At 41.0% G+C, this 22,024-nt stretch overlaps 1 protein-coding gene across 1 annotated transcript; it reads left to right on the top strand.

Annotated features, from left to right (window-relative positions):
* The first annotated feature begins 1,794 nt into the window (after positions 1-1,794).
* On the top strand, positions 1,795-19,971 carry LOC129784305 (AF4/FMR2 family member 3-like). The gene is made up of 5 exons (XM_055802006.1): positions 1,795-1,847; positions 3,326-3,446; positions 8,799-9,596; positions 12,624-12,783; positions 19,808-19,971. Exons 1-5 carry the CDS (start codon positions 1,795-1,797, stop codon positions 19,969-19,971), a joined length of 1,296 nt encoding a protein of 431 aa, XP_055657981.1.
* The last annotated feature ends 2,053 nt before the right edge of the window (positions 19,972-22,024 follow it).

Below are 22,024 nucleotides of genomic sequence, written 5' to 3'. Positions count from 1 at the left end.
TACTCAGAGAAGTTTTGCAATCCACCGGTATCCTGATCTGCAAAATACCTGAGAGTAAAATTATTCAAAGTATCCTAGAAGAGGCAGAGAAGGTAGGGCTGCTGTGACCATGTGGTGGTGATGGTGGGCTGAAAGTGCTTTGAGCCTGAGACACTGGTATTTAGACATAATTAATTGTTAAGTCCAGTGTGTCTCTTGGCAGATCTTAGGGCTGAGATAAATCAAAGTGTGGTTTTTAAAGCAATGTGCTAAATTTGAGACAGTGTTAATTTTTATAATACAACATTTATTCATATATAACCTTTGCAAGTGTTTGACTTGTTACTCATGCTACAATTCATGTCCTTTAAGCATGAATTTGAAACAGATGCAGCATTTTAAAAATAACAATATACCATTTAAAAAATATAAATTCATCCTTTTGGAGTTTGACCTGTATGAAACAAATACAAATGACACTGACTTCTGAGAGATGAATGGTTGCGTGTTCTTTGGTTTCTAAGTCTTGCAAAATTGCTTCAATATTTTGGCCCATACTAGGAAACCTCTTCATTAATAAACTAATGTGGAACCGTGCATGTATTACCTATATATGCATACATCACGCACATATGCACACATTCCCCAGTGAAGAAAAAATCTTGAGATTCGCATGAACTTGTTCTTCCTGACTTCATGGCTATGGAAAAGACACACAGTGTAGATGATTAAAAAGGTACATCTACATTTGGCATAGTTTTAAATTACAAATTACAGGAAAAAAAAAAAGAAGGAAGAAAACTATTAGTAAGAATAATTTTCCATTAACTGATGTGTTTGCAATAAAGACAGTTATAATAGTTGGCAGTATTCTCCTTGAACCAAAACAAATAAATACATTTGGTGAGATATGTTCAAGGAAATGTGATTGTTGCAATATTTATGCAAATAAGGAGCAGCCCCACAAATGCTAGAAATTCTGCCATCTGGTATTACTAAAGGAATACAACTCTCAACTTGTAGCTCTTCTTAACTTCCTGCTTATAGATGGCATATTAGGCATTGTCACATGGTTTCTCCATTTGCATAATCATTCTGAATTATTGCAGGTTGTGGATTGCATTTCCAACAGTGAACTTCTCATTCAGGAAGGGAGTTCAGAGGTCTGACAACTGGTGTGTCTTCATCAAATATGTCTCCATCAAATAAAGGGATAAAAATGTCCTTCCACTTTAGGAATATCACACCAGTGCATTTTTAAATTTGTGTGAGGCCTAGTGAAGAATGTTGCATTTGCTTACTTCCTAGAAACCAGGTAAAGATCAGTATTATAATTAATCTCAGGGGAGCTGCCCACCTCTATTTGACTGCAGGCTAGAGTCCAAATGCAAAGTGTCTCAAAGATTCAAGAGGCTCTGGATGGGGAGATGTGGCTGAGGATGAAGTTATAACCTGATCCTTGCAATCCAGAAAACCCCAACCTAATAACAGCTATTCAGTGTGGCAGAAAGTCTGCTTTAGGCACAGAGGTTGTTAGAAAGTCTTTTATCCTGACTTAACTGATGGAAGTATGCTCAGACACCATGGTGCAGTCAGTAACTGAGGACCATTGCTCACGTAGCTGTAAATGACAACTGCTCTGCCTCTGGTCTCAGCACTGTGTGCAGCAGATGATCTCTGCTCACAGGGACCCCATGGGGAGGCCTTTACTATCCCCTTCTTCCCAGAGGAAGGCATTTTCCATGCCCCAAACTCCATCCTTACAAGTGCCTCTTCATTATACTTCTTTCTAAAGAGAGAGTGTTGGTGTGAATAATGTGTCTTGCTCGTGACAAGTATGGGATAAATCCAAAAAACCTCAGGCACCTGTAAGTGGAATAAACAAACTGGTGCTTGGAAGCTGCCTCCAACCCGCTGTGCTGAAACCCCGTGTTTCACAATAACCCCCGTGTCTGGGAGCACTGCTCAGCGTTTGGCATCTGCCCTCAGATGCCCTCAGACCCATCGGAAGGGTACCGTGCGGTCCAGTGTGAGTTAGCAGGATTTACAAGTAAACCTAAAATTTTGTGTTCATTTGATGACTGCTAAGGCATTGTTTTTAAATACTGATAGCGTCTAACATATCCTATGTATTTTCAGCTCTCTCAAGTCTTGAATTAGAATCAGATAGCTGTTGGCCTTTTGACTGCCTTGCCTGAGGCATACTAGGTAACATCACGTGGGTAGCCAATGCAACATATGTTTTGCTAACTGGGAAGCTGGTTAGCAAGACAACCTTTTGCTTATTAACACATGGTGCACTTACATGACTTTAATATATATTTCTGCTTTACAGATTTACAATGCCAGAAGAAAGGCATTAGCTGAGCTAAGCAAAATAGGCAATCAGCATACTCATCACATTGTCCTGAAATAACACGTAAACCTTATTAGCACGTTGGTTTCCTTTGTGAGGAGAATAAAGCGTGACAGACTGAAACGTACAAACCTGTGTCGTTCTGTGGAAATTCAGGGAAAGGATTCTCTGGTTGATGTCACCATGCATTAAGCTAGAATTTGGGGGACAGGGAAGAAGTTAATTTTTTTTCTGAATGTCTCTTATTGGAGCCAAACTAGTTCATTTCTAAAAATTAATACTGTTGTGTAATGCAGTGATTTTATTCTCTCTCCAACTACATACTACCAGCCATACACACACTATCATGCCAGTATTCATTTATTCATGCTCTGAAGTTGTGATAGTGTCAAATCCATCAGAAAGAGGAATTGTTTCTGTAGTAGTTTCACGACTTGGCTGATTAACAGAGATCAGAAGAAGCAGCCTAACTGTGGAAACCACTACAGCATGTAGTTTTAACAGCTCTTTAGGGAGCTAGTTAATGAAAGAATCACTACAGAAACACATCCATGTGAAAAAAGGAGCATTCTCATACAACACTCAGAGGATATGTCATAAGTGGAAATATGTTCATAATTTCTATTTACTCATAGCTGTAATTACCATCTGCCTTAAGAGTACCTTCAGTCTTTGTCAAAGTTACTTATATATTGCCTTTGTCACATTTCAAGCAGATAACTTCTGCACAGACTAGATCCTGCACTGTGATTTCTTTTTTATTCTTCTGTAAGAATTTAATTATCTATTCTCTGTGTGAAGAAAGCACTAGTGTTCCCAGAGACCTGAGTCTCCCCAGCCTGCTTGGACTGGCATTCATCTGATTCATGTTCTTGCTTATTTTTGCCATCTGTCTGCAAACCGGAGTTCTTCACTTTTAAATTCATGCTGGTTTATATGTTGCCTGCTAATTTTTAACTCTTAAAAAGCTATTCCTCTTTTTTGCTGCAGTGTCTATGAGCCAGATAGAAACGTGCTGCGAAGGAAAGAATGGGAAAGAAGAAATCAGGAGACCCAGCAGGAGGATGGCGCGTTTAACATGAGTTACTCCCTCTTCAGTGAACCGTACAAGGTAGATGCTTCCCAGATGGGTGGTTCTTTGTTTATTTATTTATTTATTCCACAGTACAACAATGCAGCCTGTAGAAGGCATTGTCCAGTTTCAGGACCCTTCCACAAGTGCTAGCCTCACAAAATCCACAGAGAACTTTTATGGTTCGTTGAGAATCAGATTTTATATATGTAATCAGATTTTGTATGTGTATATATATACATATATATATATGGGTGTGTGTATATATATATATGTATATACAAACTTCTTATAATGTTCAGCAGCACACAAGAATGAAATAAGCTAGAAATATCTTAATATCTGAGATGGAATTAAAACTAGGAGGTGAAGGTGACAGTGCCCTGTTTTTGCCACAGTTAGAAGAAAACAATTGTGTTAAAACTGTGTGGGAAGGTCAAGCAATGCAGTAAACATTATGCTCTGACCAAGGTTAATGCGGGGAAATATCTTGGTGGGATTGGTGGGGTTTTTTTCTATAAGCATTGCCAACAAAACTTGTCTGCTAGACATACCCTCACCAAAGGCAGGAGTAACGTACGAGTCTCAGCTCCCCGTTTTATTCCTCTTGGTAACAGTACTGTAATGAGGCACAACTGTCTCCCCACTCCCTGTTAGAAGTGTCAAGCAGGATCTTCTGCACTTTGCTGCAGTCTGCAAACCAAGCCCTTGTGAACAGGACCAGAGTGTGGTATCCCACAGGGGTTGCTCCTCTCCCCCAGCTAACCCAGTGACTTTGCCTGTGTGCATCAAAGCATCATCATGTATTTTCTACTATGCCCTTCCAGTAACGTCCAAGTTACTGTTACCACCACCATGTTGTGAAACCTTTCCCTCTACGCAGCACCACTTGTCCTTGATGTGTTGGGTGCTTTAGTGCCTCTTTCCAAGTGTCCTGTTTGAGACCTGACACTTGGCTTCTGCACATGACTTCTGTGCTTCTGTGTTTCTGCCCATGCTCCAGGCTCAGTTTTTTGCTTGCTGTTCTTCCAGATTGTTGTTTGTTTCTAATAAAAAAGAAAGATCCACCACTTTCAAACCATGTCCTTTGATGGAGGACAGCTCTGTCTGGCTTGAAGCTGACCTCCAGCTGCCCAAATTTCAGATTCATTACAAAGGCATTTAGAAACCATGGCAAATGTCTTGAACTCCTCAAGGCTCCACTTGAAAAAGTCTGCTGTGAAAGCAGTCAAGAGCTAATCCATGGAAAAAAGCCTGAAAAGCTTGTCAGCTGTGTCTTGGCATTTTGTGAGGGCTCTGCTGCAATGGGAACTTCGTAATTTTCCGTTTGGTAGGCCCCATCAACTAGACCTCTCACAAAAAGGGCCTGTCCTTTTTCTGGGTGCCCGATACCATTTTTTCTGGGGGACCTAAAGTTGGTAATACTTAAGCTTAAATCACTTATCAAAGTGGTATAGGTGGAATATTTTGTGCGCTTTGATTATTGCCTGTGTGCCAGTGTGCTGAGTGTCATGGCATAGGCTTCATGTACCATGGATGCAGCAGTAGTTTTTGAGTTACGATGTATGAAGGCACCCCTACGCAACCACAGTATAACATCATCAACTTTAATAGGAGGAAAATCATTGCTGTCTTTAGAAGCAGGGAGGGTAATGAGTGGGTATCCTATGGGGAGATCAGAATAATGACTCCATCCATGCTCCTTCTCTTTGAACACCATGTCTGTATTTTAGACAAGCATGTAAAGAAGGTGCTGTAGAAATACATCCTACAGCTGGCTTTGTCAAGGAGACATGGAGGGAGGCAAAGCCCAGGACAGCAGTATAACTGGCTCACAGCTCTGTTGGTGTGACAGTCACAACTGCTAGGGATGACCAGTCATTCTAACAGTACTGGACATCAAAACTTCAGCAGTGGCATACTCTGAATGTCATGTCTGCACAAGCAATGGGCTATTGGGCTGTCTGAACTCATCCAAACATTTGTGAACCTTCAGTGTGGGGGTGCAAGGGTGCAGAGCTGTGACTTGAGCATTTTGATCTTATCGTGGAGAGAGGCTAACTGCAAAAAAGGAAACCTTTCTGTGGATGCAGAACTGAAACCTACTCCTACTGCCTTTGAAGATCATATTCAAGTTTCAGATGCTTCCAGAGGAGAGTGAAGTTACAGCAGACGTTAACAGCAACTCTGATTAAATTCAGTATTCCTCGGCACAGCTTGAGAAACATGAGCTAAAGCCAAAGGATTTGCCATTCAGAAGGCCATATCTGAAAATCAAAGGCAGGCTGGAAATCTCTTAAATCTTATGTCCTCTCTCACCTTGACATGTATCACTACTCCTGTAACATCAGATTTTCTGAAAAATCCTGACTCTTCAGGTTGCCCCTTATCCTGTTCAAAGTATCCATAGCAACCCTTTATGAAGGATTACAGGAAATCCAGTGTCTTTTACTTAAAATGTCTTTTACAGGGCGTGAAAAAGTAGGAAATTCATTCTGGATATTTCCTGAACAGAATACCTTGCCTCATTAACCATATCAGTATTTTTAATGAAGAAAAAAATTCTGGTGGCCTTCCATGCGACCATCAGATTTATTTTTAGAAGTGTTGGATCTTGGTCTTCAAATGCATGGATTCATCTTTCGTTGCAGAAGAATATCACAGCACTGCAAGTTAGAAACTTTTGCACAGGATGCTTTTCCTACTTATTTTGTGATCATGTTTTCCCCTTGTGAATGGTTAAATAAGGCCAACAATATTTCCAAGAAAATAATAGGGCAAACTCTTACATCTAAAGCTCATAACAAGTTACCTTAGATCCCATCTTGTTCCCAAGAGGATGTATGTGAACTCTCCTGGATGAGATCAGCTCAAGACAAAATCTTCTTACCTCAGGTTGTCCCCAGTGTATCCAGAAAGAATAAACAACACCAACCAGTTGTCTGCATGTGCCATGGTACCAGCATTAGATCGGTTTGCTGCAATTATTCTGGTGTTTATCTGGGCTGTCTCAGTATGAAGTGTCTCTGTGAGACCTTCACATCACATCCATACAGAAGACAGTCTGCTGACTTTTCTGGACTAGTGATAGTCTACAGATAATCTGCAATTAGGCTTTTATTTCCTTCTCATCCAAATAGCAGCCATCAGAAAGAATGGACCTTCTAGATTGGACTTCCTAGGGACATAACTTGCACGTAAATTCTCTTACGTTCATGGACCTAGAGGCAGCCAGGTGGAGAGCTGCTCCACAAGCTCTCTGTGCCGGAGAGGACTTGTGGGTGTCAGGGGCCCTGTTCCATTTGGTGGTCCTTGTCACTGTGCTTCTGGCAGGGAACGAAACCTCACATACAGGCTGGCTGAATCAGACTGGGTGCAAGCCCAAAGGCAGATCTCCCACCATAGAGGGAAGCTGGAAAAATGTATCTCTGCAAGGTATCTACATGAAGTGAAGGATCCACTGGAAGCATAGATGAGATCCACTGGGTAAAAGGAAAAATTTCTATGCCTTCTGGAAAATAATTCTGCTGGTCAAGGAGATGCCCAAGTGCAGAAGCCATTTAACTGACCCCAGGAGATACATGAGTATATCTCCAAAGTTTTTTCTATTCAGATGTATGTGATGCTTCCTACTTTTGAAGCCTCATAAATAGTTTCCTGTTCTTTAGGACATCAGTGTGATTCCTGTGAAGTAAAGGAACACCCCTTTTTTAAGCCACTTAATTAAATATGACTTAATGCTTCATATTTCTTTTCATAGCAGGTTATTGTCCTTGTGACAACAACAGCTGCATACGCAGAGAGATCAGGCTGTAGTGCCAGAGCCGTATTATTCCAAGTTTGCAAAGCAATGTTTTGGATGCAACACTTTTGAGATTTTCCCTTCCCAGTTCCCTTCATTATATGTTATTGATATATCCAGCCCTGTTAGCATTGTAACAAATGCATATTGGAAAGCTAGCTGTAATGTATTTTATGTAGTTACAAGGTAGCGTCCTTGAAATTTGAAGGGATGAGTTTCAAGCAAGACAGGACTGCTTCTACTGTCTGACTTGGGAATGCTTCCACTGAAAGTTTGCATGTAGCAATCACTGCACTCATTTACAGAGCATTTTTGCTTGGATTCAGGTTTTTTAATAGGAAACCCTAAAAAAAGATTCTGAACTGGGGGAGTTTCCCTTACATTTTTGTTAGAGTGACTCAATTTTATTTGAAGGCTTAAAAACAAAAATACCCCCAATTTTCCAGAGTAACTGAAGTTGCTGCTACATCTTTCATAATTTTTATGTAACTTTAAGAGGGTCTTCCCCACCCCCTTTACTCCCTTCTTTCTCCTTCTTTCTGTTTTCCTCTGAAACAGAGAGTCTTGAGAGGAAAGCTTTGCCTTCTGAAGCCAATGGGAGCTTTCCCACCCAGACCCCATGCTGGAAGTGAGAAAGGAGAACACCTTGGCTCATTACTGTCTTCCTCTGAAAATGTAAAGCAAAGGACATCACATGCCTGAATCTTGGCAGGGTTCAGAAAAAACCTCTGATGCATAAATGCTAATTATACACCCTTTTGCTTACAGTGGCTTTTTAAAGCAAGAGTTTTCAATATTTTCCAGTACATTTTATTTGCTTGTTTATTTCTTTGTGGAGCTTCTGCCTTTTCAGTCAGGAAGAAAATGGATGATTTTTAAAGACAATGATTAATCTTAAAGGGGAGGGAGGGTGGCTGTTCTCCCCCTACTCCACACAGCAAGCACTGAGCAATGTGAACAATTTGGGGGGTTCTGTTCACCTTTTTTTTTTTTTTTTAAAAAAAAAAAAAAAAGAAAGTGAGCATCCTGTCAGTATTTTCAAAGAAGGGACATTATCATCTGTAGTTTTCCCATTGTCCCACTAGATGTTTTCCAGTCACCTCACTGTTTGGTTGCCTTAGACTGGCGAGTTCGTCCAGTGTTTACCCTGGATGTTGTGTGGCTTCCCAGATGCCATGTGAAAGCTTAGGCAGGAGAGAAGGAAATTGGGAATGCAGTGTTTTCATTCATGGCTGAAGAAGAGCTTGCAGTGGGTATAGGAAAAGTTTTATCATGGTCAGATTTAATCCAAACCATTCTGTGTAGTTGCAATAATAAATTTTCTAGTTTCCAGGTAATATACTTTAACTACAGCATGATATCAGTGATAGATTTCTTTTTTTATATACTCTAAGGCCCTTTATAGCTTTTCCAGTTCAGGGTAGATTTAAGATGTTGACAAGTGTCTTCAGAGACAATAAAGATTTTCGATTTCATCCCTCAACACTGCTGCTATATGTGCTACTTCAGTAAGGATTTCAGCAGAAGCATGCAGGGAATTTTAGTTTCCTTAGGTTGACTTTGCAGGACATTCAATTTTTGTTTTGCAGACTAATAAGGGGGATGAGCTCTCGAATCGCATCCAGAACACCCTGGGCAACTATGATGAAATGAAAGACTTGTTAACTGACCGATCAAACCAGAGTCACCTTGTTGGGGTTCCAAAACCTGGGGTTCCTCAGACGTCTCTCCCCAAGCCCGATGAACATCTTATTGCAGACTCCAGACCACCGCCTCCTCCTCCCATTTCAAGCACTACTTCTTCCACACCAGCAGCCCTATCTGCCCAGCAGAGCAAAAGCACCACGATGGGTTGGCAGAAGGCGGGGCACAATGCCACTTCAGATGGCCAGCAGAGAGCAAGCAAGCATGGGCACCGGTCGCTGGAGTCACACAAGGGTGACTTCAAACTGGTGAACCAGAAATCCAGTCTGGAGAAACTAAAACGCTATGCATCGAGTCCCACCTCTTCCTCCTCCAATACTGCCCAGCAAAGCTCGCTGAGAGCCACACTAGGAGACAATGTCAACAGAGTGCAGCAGCCAGCAAAGCTCAACTGTAGCTCGGAAGGAGGAGCTCAAGCACAAGAGAGGCCGGCAAAGCATGGTGGCGGGCACTGCGTTCAAAACTTCCCACCCTCGCTTGCTTCGAAGCCCAGCCTGGTTCAGCAGAAACCAACAGCTTATGTAAGGCCAATGGACGGTCAAGACCAGGCTCCTGATGAGTCTCCAAAGCTGAAGCTACCGGCAGAGACAACCAAGTCATATAGGGGAGTGCCTTCTAATAAGCCTGATTCGTCCAGGACCAAGTCAAAGATAGCCAAGTTCAGCATTCCTAAGCAAGAAGAGGTAAGTGGTTTTATGCTTTTTATGACATGCGCCCTTAGATGGATGGATGGATGGATGTTGCTTTAGGACTGCAAACTGCACCTGTCTCTTCACACATTTTTAACATATTAGTTTGCATGTTGATTTTTTTTTTTTTTTAAATATTGACATGGTATATTATAAACAGCAGCCTCGCAGTAATGTAGAGATATCCCAATGGTGAAATACTCACTGTCTTCCCAATGGTAACGGTTCTTACAATGGCACGTTTTCTAGTAGTGTATATTAAGTCATGGACTTTTTTCCCTGAGTGTCCACATAGAAAGTCTGGTGGTTTGGGTTTTTTTCTTTTCCTAGGCAGGTGTATTACTTCTAACTGTTCATATTTCATTGACTTCTTTGTCTTTGGCAATGATTAAATGAAGTGCTTGTGATCAGAGGTAGTTCTGCCATCCTCAATGATGTCGAAGTAGTTTCACAGTCTAAGTAAATTACTTAAACAATATGAGATCTGTGGAATAGATGAGAATACAGCAATGAGACTCTCCTTTTAGTTCATAGTGTCTGTTTCTGTTTCAAACCAGTTTCTGAGAAAATTTGAGGTTTGCTTCCTAAAGAATCACCCTCTGTAGAAACCCAGCCTTGCTACAAGTATGAGAACATGTCTGAAAAGCTTCTAGACAACATTTCTCTTATCAGCAGTATATTTGAAAGATTTCTGCATGGACTTATTTTATGTTCATTTATTTCACATTCCATTTATGCCAGTAGGACACCTTGCTTTATCACTTACAGAGTCTGTGATTCTCTGTTTGATCTTTTTGGATGGAGAGTAAATGGTTGGTTTTGGCAAAAATAAAGGGTGATTTTTTTTTTTTTTCTGGGGTGTACTCAGAGGCCTGTATGCCAATACAAAGATGGTCACATCATCCTTTTGTGCAAATTGGTAGAGCTCCCACTTAAACAATTTATAGTATTTATAGGACTAAACTATTTGGCTGAATCACTGTGACTTTCTCAGAGCAGAGACAATGATTGTTTATTCTTATTTGACAGCTGTAATGTGTCTTGAGATGTTTTTAGTCTTAACATTTTTGTTTCTGGCTTTGTTAAAGGAGAAGAAAAATCTAATTTTTGGTGGAGTTCTCTGGCCTCTTAATGCCTGTTTTTCAGAAATGGAGTTGACTGTTGTATTCCCTCTTTGGTTCACTTTGGGAAAGAAATCTCTCTGGAAGCAATTACTTCTCTCAGCTTTTTTAGGCATTATACCCACGTGGTTTTTCTCTAAGTGAAAGTTCCATCAGTTCCAAACAACATGTAGGTGATATGTTGTTCCTGAAAAGGGGTTGTTTTAGGCTCGTAAGCCAGATTCGATACGCAAATTTAGCATTCACAAACTGCTGTAATTGTGCAGATAGATCAGGTAGTGGCAGATACTAATATCCATTTAGCTGTTATTACCTCTTTCAGACTTGTGCTTCTGTCTGCAAGTGGGAAGTATTGTTAGAACTGAAGATGCCTGTAGCAATTGTCTGGATCTTTCAAATTTTCCCCCTTCAGATGTATGCAATACTCTAAGGACTAGTTTGGAAAGGAGTTTTGATAGGCAATCATTTGTTTGTCTGAAATTCAGGATTTACCATTTGCATTCCAAATTTGCTTACCTCAGGAAAGAAAGCTTTCATTTTGTTATATGTAATCCACACCAATGTGTAAGGGTAAATTTATACTACAGTTTCTAGACATTTGGACGTATTTGAGATTGCTTTAACTTGCTTAGATACTGATAGTGACATAAGCTACAGTAGGGAAGAGTAGACTGCAGGGTAGCTACTAAAGTCCTCGCCATCTTCTTACAGATTTTATGGGATGCAGAATTAATGAAACAGTATTTGATAACACAATATAAACATATAACTGAAGTAGAAGGACAGTGGCAAAAAACATTATCTGGTAGATTAAAAAAGAACCAAGTGATTATAAAAAATGATGGACAAGTTAGAATAAAAATAGTAGGTACTATAGGTGTTGGGGTTTGAAACTGCAGCTAACGAAAGACAGTGTTTAGATCTCATGTTGGAGGGCTGAGAGTCCTGGTGATAAAAGTACCCAGCATTTTTTCTTTTATCCTGACATTTCCTTTGTTCTAACATTTTCCAGCCCAAGTGGCACAAGATGAAATTGGTTACCCACTGGTATTGCTACAGGGAGAAATATTGACCAAGACTGAAAGTTTTTTCAGTCAGTGTTGCCCAATCCATTCTCCCTTTGATTTTCATACTTCTTTTTATTTCAAAATGCTTTTCCATTCTTTTTATTTGTATCATACATCTTCTAGTACAGTTTTGTAAGAATTTCCATGCTTTTTTAAATTTCTACTTTCAAACTCACAAAACTTATCCTTTGTATCAAATGTTCACTGTCCCCTATTAAGGACAGAAGTTCTAAGCTGCTCTCAGCACAAAAGCTGTCATGGTCCTGTGACCATCTGCAGGCAAAATTAGATGTCTATTGTTCGGGGGGGGCTGTAAAGGTGATGGCCAGGAAAGACCTTTTATTCCCTAGTGGCCATGGGAGAAGTAGAGATGCCATGTAGGATGGTCGTGAGGGAAAACAGGCTGACAAGTAGGCTACAACAGTGTGTGGGGAGCTATATGGAAACAGAAATGAGACTGGCAGAAAGTTGCCTAAGAGCAGCCAGGAGAGTATGGGAAACAGGAGAGGGGCAGAGAGCTTGGGGATAGGGTATCTGGAGTGCAGGTGGTGGAATGGAGCTTTATGTCTGCTAAGATAAAAGATGTGTGGCTGAGATAGGCTAGGTAGGGCAGTTAGTGTGCTCTGGGGGTTGCTGTAGGAAGCACCGTGAGGGGTTGCTGACTCATGCTCAGCTTGTTGTCCACCAGGACCCCCAGGTCCTTCCCTGAAGAGCTCATGCCCAGCCAGTCATCCCCAGCCTGTACTAGTGCTAGGCTTATTCCATCCCCTATTCAGGAGTGTACATTTCCCCTTGTTGAACTTCTTGTGGTTCCTGTTGCCCCATTTCTCCAGCCTGTTGAGGTCCCTCTGGATGTTGGCGCGACCCTCTGGGGTATCAGCCACTCTTCCCAGTTTTGTATCATCTCCAGACCTGCTGAGGATGCACTCTGCTCATCATCCAGGTCATTAATGAAGACATTAAACAGTTTTGGCCCCAGTATTGGCTGTGGGGGTACACCACTGTTGTAAATTCACAGTGAAATTACTGGCTGTTTTGCATAATCTGAAGTCTCCTGTGCTGTTTGATCAAAACAGCAGGCCTCCAGCAGGACTTTGTGCCACTGTTCACCACCCTCTGGACCACTTTTATGGCCTTTGCTTTCTGCCTGCAGGCTTAATTTTGTCATTGCACGTTTTTTTTCTACTTTCAGCTCTTAAAATGTGTTCATAGCAATACCATCATCCAAAGCCTATACTTTCCAGTTTGGCCTAGGCAAGTTCTACAGCTGCTTGACTGAACAGCAGGAGGCTGTGAAGGAAAAAGATGCTAACAGGGGAAGCAAGATGTGAGTGCAGGTTGTAGGTGTGAGCTAAAACATGAGACTCAAAGGAAGGAAAACTGAAGGGCAGGAGGCAGGGAAGAGGCTGCCTAGCCTGGCCAAGCAGAGAAGTGGATGGTGAGAAATGACCATTTCCCCAGCTCCTGCAGAGCTGGGGCAAACGAAATGATAAGCATTTCTGTGTGACGTTTCAGTTTTATTTTGAACATCACATGACTATAGGCAACTTAAAGTTCCCCAGAGAAAACCAGGAAACAAGAATATATTGTTATAAATCTCCTGATTTGCAAGTCCACTTACTAATGCATTCAAGTCCTCTGTTCCCATGCACTTGCATTTAGCTTATAGTACTTCCCACAATCTATCAGTATATCTAATAACTATGCACTTTCATTTGTGTTTACCAGTTTGAAGGAACCATCAGTGGAAAAATAAACACAAAATGAAACAAAGTTAAGCCTCCCTATAAGAACTGAGGAATAAGAAGCAATTTCAAGCAAAGTGTGTGTGTCTTCAGCAGGATGCAAAATCCTCTTCTGTACATCCCTTGAGGTTTTCAGAGAAACAGGGCACAAAGTTGGCTGCAGTACTATTATTATTCACTGGAAATAAAATCACTTGAATAGAAATTATAGACCATTACTTTTCAATACATGAAAAAGGTTGATTTTTAATGTAGTTCAATACCTCATTTAATATTTTTAATCAGTTTTGGAAAGCCTTCAATATCTTGACACAGACTGAAGCTTATATTTTTTTTTAATTGTTTTAATGAGAATAACTTGGATAGACCTGTGTATGGAAAGGTAGCAGTTACTCATTTGGGAATTTAATCTGTAGGAGCCAGGTTCATCAGTATTAATTAGAATCCATACCCAACCTTCTGGTCTTTCCAAGATTATCATACTGCTCTGTAGAAATGATAGCTCGTCATCTCAAGTATTGCTATTTCACATTTTGAACTACTTAGAAATTATATTAGTGTAAGTAAAAATCCACTGTATTGGACAGAAGGAAAAAGAAATTTGATACTAGGGTATAGAGGAAAAGAGGCAGGAAAATCAAATGCCTCTCTTTTCTAAAGTTTTGTTGAGTGAGACAATGAGAAAAACCTAAGATGGCAAATCATGTTCTTTATATCTCAGTTCTGTTTTTGATTTTGATCTTATAGGCTGCATGCTGCTTTTTTATTACATTGAAGAAGCCTTTATCTATTGTCCTTTGCTTACTTCTTTAAGGGTTATGGAGCAAGGAAATAGCAGTTGTATTCAAGAATGACTAGAAGTCTAAGGGTAAAAAGGAGAGATTTCATTCTGTTAGATTTGGGAGCACATTTATGTGAAATGTAGATAAGGTCATCGTGAGGACATGTTCTTATTCCACTTCACGGAGTACTTACACAACTTCTTCTGCAGCAGAAGTAATGCACAATAGATTAAATGTTGAAGACGTTTTCCCCCCCCTGCTCCGATCTTACTCAGGCAAATTCCTGTTTGCCTGGATAAGACACTTTCTGCAGTCATTCTCATTCAAGTGGCTATATATAGCTATCAGCATCTGGCACACGCGCTAAAAGTGTTCTTTAAATCTGCAATCTTTTTTTCGCCTATCAGTTCTATCCCCACATATTAATGGAAAGCAAAAAACCCGCACAACTCTTTCCTCCCCTTCTTCCTTCCCTCTGAAAAAACCCTCCCAAATGTGGACTTAATGTCAGTAATTTGTTCAAAACCAGACTCTTTTAAGGAGAGCTTTGGTGCATGGAATGTGTAATAAATAGTTCCACTCCAGTTTAAAATTGAAGGTGGAAGTTCAGGTCTGAAAAAAGAAGTGGAGCTACATCTCATTTGACAACAGGAGAGTGGAGAGGAGACAGCATCTCATGAAGAAGGAAAACGGTTTAGAGGAGATGTAAGTGCTTTTCCTCAGCAGCATGATGCCACCTTCCCCTTGCTGTGACGGAGTCTGTTGAACTGTTGCAGGACTAACAGTTGAATACAGGTTTTTCTTCTCTGTTTCCTGGGGTGTTCATTTTTGTCCTAGAAAGGCAGAAATGAGAACAGAAGAGCAGTTAAAGATGCTATTAGATAAAAAGGGAGGGAGAGATCGAATCCATTATCAAAAAGGTTGAGACTGTCCGACACTGTTCTAGGATGTGCCCAAAGAGGCTGGAGACATAAGCACACAATTAAGTGTGTTTATACTCCTCTACCATTTATCAACTTTATTGAAGAACTGCAGTGCTTGAGAAGCCAGTTAGCAATGACAGCACTTGAGTACTGTAAGTACTGTAAGTATGAGCCAGTTGTAGATATTCTCTTTCCCAGATGTTCATGGGAACAAGTTAGCAAGCTGCATTTACAAGATGACACAGTTCCATTCATCCCTGTAATGGTACCACTGACCTTCCCCACAAATAAAGCATGTTTTCCCACATTGAACAGGAAGAACTGGACAACAAGAGCAGTGTGGTGCGAAGATCCCTGCTAGTCATGGGTTATTCAGGACCTTTGCGTGTGTCTGTGGGAGGGCTGCACGTACTGTCTCTTTTTATGTAGGAGAGTTCAGCAGACTAGGACTGCAAAGAAGGAGGTGTTAAACAGACAGAGTGGTGTTTGAAACATTCTTAACAAACACAGCGGAGGCCACAATGTGCAAAGATGGATTTTTGGTATAGTTTTCAAATTGTGACACTGGCTTCTGCCTTTCTTGTGTCCTGCAGTCATCAAGGCACACAGCGACTGCGTGTGCAGGCAGTTCCATTGAACACAGTGGGCCTAATGTCTCCGGTTATTCTTGCGTGGCAGCTCCTGTAAAGGAAAACACTGTTTAGACACCTTTACTTGACTTTTAGATCTTGGTAGCTTTACTGTTTCTACCCTCAGTGAAATAAGTTTATTTTCCCTTTTGAATTAAATAACCAACCTTTTTTTTTTTTTTTTTTTTTTTTTTTTTTAGCGGGGGGAGGTGTGGAAAGCACTAGCTAAACTTATCTACAGGTTTTTGAAAAGAAAGGATTTATTTGCATAGAGCCTCAAGTCTTCTGTATGGACTGATTACCATATGGTACATGCTATTCTTTTTTTCTTACTATGAATCACTTGTTATTCCTCATTGTTTTTCACCGGTAGCACGACTATCATCACAGAAAAATCTCTTGAAACTGGATGTAAACTTATGATTGTCAAGGGGATTCCATAATGCATGCACCTGCCTTTTTGCAAGTTTTCCCTGACGTTGTTTTTTTCTAATTATTGAAAAATTATTTTGAGCAGTTCATTGGGGTCTCTCGTAAGTCAGATCTTCCCTTTGATAAAACTGGTCTTTCCATCTGTTCAGAAGTTGGAAAAGTAACCACTTTTGGGAAAAGGAAAGCAAAATGGATGGAGGAATATGGTTCATTGTGAGTAAAGTATATTCCTCCTGCCCCCCACCGAGAAGTGGGTGGTTTGGTTTATGAATCAGCTCTGGAGCTGATACAAAAGTGCATGCATAAAAATGTCCACAACCCTGTATAATTGCTTCCTTAGTTCCTTTTGGTAAGCACTAAAGTTATTGATGAAGGAAATAAGATTTCTAGAACTACAAAAACCAGTTTTTAATTGCACATTTTGTCTGATTTTTTTAATCCATTGTAGTGCTTATGATGATGGTAACTGCCTGTAATAAAAATCCTCCCTACCAGAAACGAAGTAGTCTAATAGACCTCCTTGTGAAATGCGCCTCAGAAGATACATGGCATGGCTATCACTTTTCCACCTTTGGCCCCATTAACATGAATTGCTCCCAGGCCTGTAAGGATATTCAGCAGTTGGAGAAAGCGGTCCTTTTCTAGCTGTGGCTCCTGCAGCCACCAGAAGCTGTCCTCAGCGCCAGGTTTTGGCTGAGCATCTCCTCCCCATCTGTTCCTTAAACAAAGGAGTGCTTAGAAAGCGTTAGGGTCCAGACAGAGACTGAGGGTGGGCTTGCTGTGGATTTCAGATTACCAGTGAAATACTTAGATGCACTCTGCTTCTCAGACCTTCCATGGCACAACACTGGAGTGCTGTATCAGCGTGCAGTCAGGTGTGGAGTCCAAGCCCTTGTTGCTCCTGCAGAGCAGTTATTAATGCCCACTCACATTCTCCTTTCCAGTAATTATAGCATGGGTACAGCATTTCTGTCTACTCTTTGTTTACACAGCAATCTACAGGGGATCATGTAGGGTGTAAAGGTGGTTTAGGATTTTTGTAAAAAATAAATTTTAAATAGCCATGAAAAATATTTTACTGCTTTGTTCTGTAGTTGCCCTGATCTTTCATAAATCAGAGTGACATGGAACTGTCACCACTGAACATACTCATGGGGGTCAGTTATGACTGATGAGCAAGAGAACCAAAGGAAAATACAGCAAGCTTCACAGATCACTGTTAATTCCAGCTAAATAAATAATGTATATGTGCCACTTGATGTAGAAGGTTAAAGAGGTCAGACCTCCAGTAATTGTTGTAAATGCAACCAGCCAGGCCAGAAGCAGTTAAATTCTTTATTGTTGGTCACATATTCACTTACAGTAAATGAAGACAAATATACCCTTAAATATCTGCATGTAACATACTTTATTCACCCTGCATGTCATAAAGTTGTCATTTCCGTAGCACTTCTGAATATGGAAGATCTATCCCTGTGGTATCACAAAATAGCTTCCTAGAAAAGTAATTAACAGAAGGCTGCTTTTTTTTTTTTTTTAAGTTCAGAAAAGATAAATAACGTAGGCGTCTGGTTTCCTGTCACTCTTGGTTAACTTTGTATGAAAATGGATAGCTTCCAAATTAAAGCAGGCACCGGCCTGTCTGGAGAAAAATGCATCTGTAAAGAAATATGTACATTACATATTCATGTAGTTTAAAATCTCTTAATTGTATTTTATATATAACAATCACATGTTCTGAAATATGGTACCTTTCTACTTCATGAGTTAAAACTAGCATGCCAGAAAGGCTGAGGTTGCTTCTTACATGGTTTAGGATAAGCATTCCCTTCCTGAATTCCCTCATACGTGCCCCTACTCTCTTCCTTCCCCACCAGCATGTTTCTCTGAGGGATGGAGTCTCGGTGTGAGGTGGCTTTGCACCACGTTTTGTTCAGAAGGTAAATACACAAAAAATATTCAGGCCACTGAGCTACTGGGTCAGGAATACTGAGATCCAGCATTCTGTCTCAGAACCAAACCCTGCTATTCCTATTCCTCTGCATTTACTGCAAATGACTGTAAAGGAAGATTATGTAGCTAAAAAGAGAAGAAAACCAAGAGTATTTCTTGTGAATTCCTATCACTAACATATGTTTAAGGAGAGATGGAATTTAAAACACTCTGCTTTGTAACTATTTTGAAATGAGATGTTGAAGATGATGGGGTTATTTTCTTGCACGTGCTGGAGATTATTAGTATTCAAATACCAGCAGCATAATCTATTGTTAATCAAATTTTGCATTTACTTAAAGCTAGCCGTACAACTGCATTCAGGTGCAGAGGCAGGTACAGCTTTATGTGACTGCTACAACTTCTAGTCCTGAAGTAGAAAAGGGGAAGACAGCTGCGAGATTGTTGATTACAAATGTGGTCAAAACCAATATGAATACCAAGTATATAGAATGGCCATGATTTGACAGTTACGCATTCTTTTCTAAGAGGCCTTCTCCAATTTTAGTTACAATCTCAGGGACATCTGATACAAGAAAAAAAATTAGCTGGTTAATTTCTGATTTCATGGAAGTAGCAGTCCAGAGCAGAAGTGTGCTGTCTAGAAAAAAAGGCATGGCATGGAGGGCCAAGTGCAATGTGAGAAGGGCTGTTTGAAAAATACTGTAAGCAGATAATGAATGTCTGTCTTGCACAAAATCGTAAATGTTTCACATGCAGGAAAAGTTAAACATACATGGATAGAGAGGACATAAAAATGAGCTGGGCCCCATAGGAATGGAGGAGTCTGAGAAAAGAATTGAGTGGGAGCCTAAAGAGGAAAGAATGAAATTATGCTTTGAGAAACCCACCAAAAAGGAGGGGTTGGTCACGGTCTAAATTTTCGCCCTCATGGGAGGACCAAGTGCTATGTGAGATGGACAGTTTGAAAAATACCATAAGCAGCAGTCATAATTTATGATAAAGTCTGCATGCAAGATCTTTCAGTACCTTAGAGATGGCTGAGCAGGCCCCAAAACCTTATTTTTTTTTGCTGCAGTGTGTTTGTTCCCATTCCCTTTCCACGTAGTTCCTGCTCCCAGATAGGAACAGACCTATGTCCAGAGGACACCCCTGGCTAATTGCAGTTATTTCTAAAGAAGCTTGTCCTCTCCTGTAAGGACAAAAATTCAGATGATGGCCATCACCTTCTTCACAGATGTGATATTGTCACTGTCTTGGGAGGAAAAGTCATTACTCGTCTTCCCCCGTGAGCAGTATGGCAATATGCACAAAGCTGGGCTTGTGTCTAAATGTAGCTTCTGTGGGTGCTGGAAGAGGTGAAACCTCACATAGGACGTGCAGAAAGTCTGTGAACAACCTTTACACAGAGCCAATGTCTTCTGAAACACAGCAGGTCAGGGCTTTTTTTCCCCCACTCAGGGGGTTTGTGGTTTCTGATGATACCCAGTTGCATTCTCATCAATAAACCAAAAAATGCTGTGTTTTTTACTCCTGTAATCTCTTCCCTTCAGGAGTTTCAAAGCTCTTCATAAGCATTTATGATAACCCTGAAAAGAACATATTAAAACTGGTTACAGAGGAGTTGGCTGAAGTGCAGGCGGATGGGGATGCCTTCCTCCATGGTACTGCCGGCAGCTATGCCACAGTCCAGGCACTGGGTGGTGGTCTGGGCTGAGGGACCACCTGGAAAGTGATGCAGGAGGCTGGAGTAGAGAACAGGATGGCACACCTGGACTGTGCACCTCATCCCGGCCCCAGACCAAGGCTGGACATGCTCGCAGCTGGCCACAGGCCCAGAGCAAACACAGCCGGGGTGAACTGGTGTCAAAGCAGAGAGCAAAACTGAAGAGGCTGAACCTCCAGTTCTGTGTTTTGATGTTTGTGCTACAGCTTGCCATGTGGTGGAGCGGCACATGAAACTCTGCCATAACTTTGTGCTGGAAACGGAAGGTAACACAGGAGCATAAGTAAAGGCTTCTTGCTAAACTCTGAATTAGTGTTTCTCACTGTATTTCTTTCTATCATTTAGGTCACTTGAGGCGGAGATGGTTCCTGAGTGATTATGTCACTTATGGTTTACCACTTCCAGTTATTCACTGCACATGCTCCACTAGAAATTAATAGGAGTTTTGCTATTGTATTCAGTGGTAACAAGATCAGGGGTTGACAGGGATGAGTATTTCTTTTCTACATTGTATGAACTTCCTTTGGTCAAGAAGACGTTGCTTGAGGGAAGACGGTCATTTTTCTTCAGTCTTTGTCTTGTTCCAGAAATGGAGATGTAATACTTGTGGTTACTTTTTGACATTTTATTACTTTGAACAGTCAGCAGTAGTGTAATACAGAACAACGATCGGTGGCAGAAAATGGCATTTGAATTCAAAGATGTTATGCTGCATTAATTTGTTAACTTCAGGACATATCTTTAGAGTATCAAAGGATCTTCTTGACCAGTCTGAAGTGCTTGAGTCATTTTTTCTCTCTTGTAATTAAAGTTTCTAGCTCCCTGTTCAGAATCAGTTTCCTCACCAACTCTTCAGTGAATAAATCTACGTGAGTGATTTCCTGACAGTTGTACATTAGGAATTATGGCATATCCCTGCACATAACTTACAGAACTATCTCAATACACAGAGAAGAGACCATAAAACACACCAAATGGGGATTTCTCAGATATGCTAATTGCTGCTGTATAAAGAGCACAGGATGAAGAGCTGACACAGAGGAAGTTCAGCTAAAAAGTACCTGCCACAAATCTTTGAAGGTCCACAGAGGAGCGAATCCTGCTGCTGTCAATTCACGGCAGAGCTCTGCTGAGCAAACCCTGTGCAGCTGAGCGAGCTCAGGCACGGAGGGCTGGCGGCTGCCTGCAGTCAGGGGCTGTGGCAGGGGTCCGCCGCTTCTGGGAGCTGCTGCTGACATCAGGGCCGGCAGGGTCCCTGGAAGCAGTTCCCAACTTCTCGGCTCTTTGCTACCTGGATGTGGTGCCCAGGCTGTATTCTTGTCTGTCCTAAAATACATGCACACACAGGCCTAATTTATTTCTCTTGAAATGGACAGGATCGCATTTTCTGCTCCCATCTTCTTGTCCAGGAGGTTGGCTCTCAAAATAAAGCTGCTTTCTTCCTTAGACTGAATTTTTCTGTATTCGGAGCATGGGCTGGTCTAACTAATGGACATCCACTACCTCTTGTGGGAAGCTGTAGTCTGCCATTCAGTGGCAGAAAGATGCTGTCCACGTAAATGATCCTCCATATTTTTTGCAAAAGCTGTACTAAATTGGCATCCATGCCAGACTTTGCCAATGAGCTCCACATTTGTAGAGCACCGCAAAAGAATTTACAGCGTAGAGAGGGAGAGACAGTTCAGCAAATGTGCTGTAACTAGGTGTGAGTTATACTCTTGTAGCTTTTTTAAATGATACATTTTATGCACTGACTTACAGATAGGTATTTTTGCACTCAGTGGAATGGGGCTGGATCACTGAACTCATTTTAAGTAGGCCATTAAGCGTCACTGCTTATTACTGATTTTTAGCCATTGCACTCGAACCCTCTGCCTCAGGTTGACCTGGTAGACAGAAATCAAAAGTACTGTGCCCCAGCAGCTAACAGCTGCTCTGCTACTTCTATCGATACACCTATACACCTTTTTTTTTTTTAAACAAGCTTTCTGTACTATCTGTGAAATGCACATTCTGCTAAAGATAATAATTAATGTGGAAAGAT

This window comes from Falco peregrinus, chromosome 4 (assembly GCF_023634155.1).
Source record: "Falco peregrinus isolate bFalPer1 chromosome 4, bFalPer1.pri, whole genome shotgun sequence".
NCBI lineage: Eukaryota > Metazoa > Chordata > Aves > Falconiformes > Falconidae > Falco > Falco peregrinus.
The sequence above is the reverse complement of the archived record's forward strand: the minus strand, read 5'-3'. Positions and strand labels throughout refer to the sequence as shown.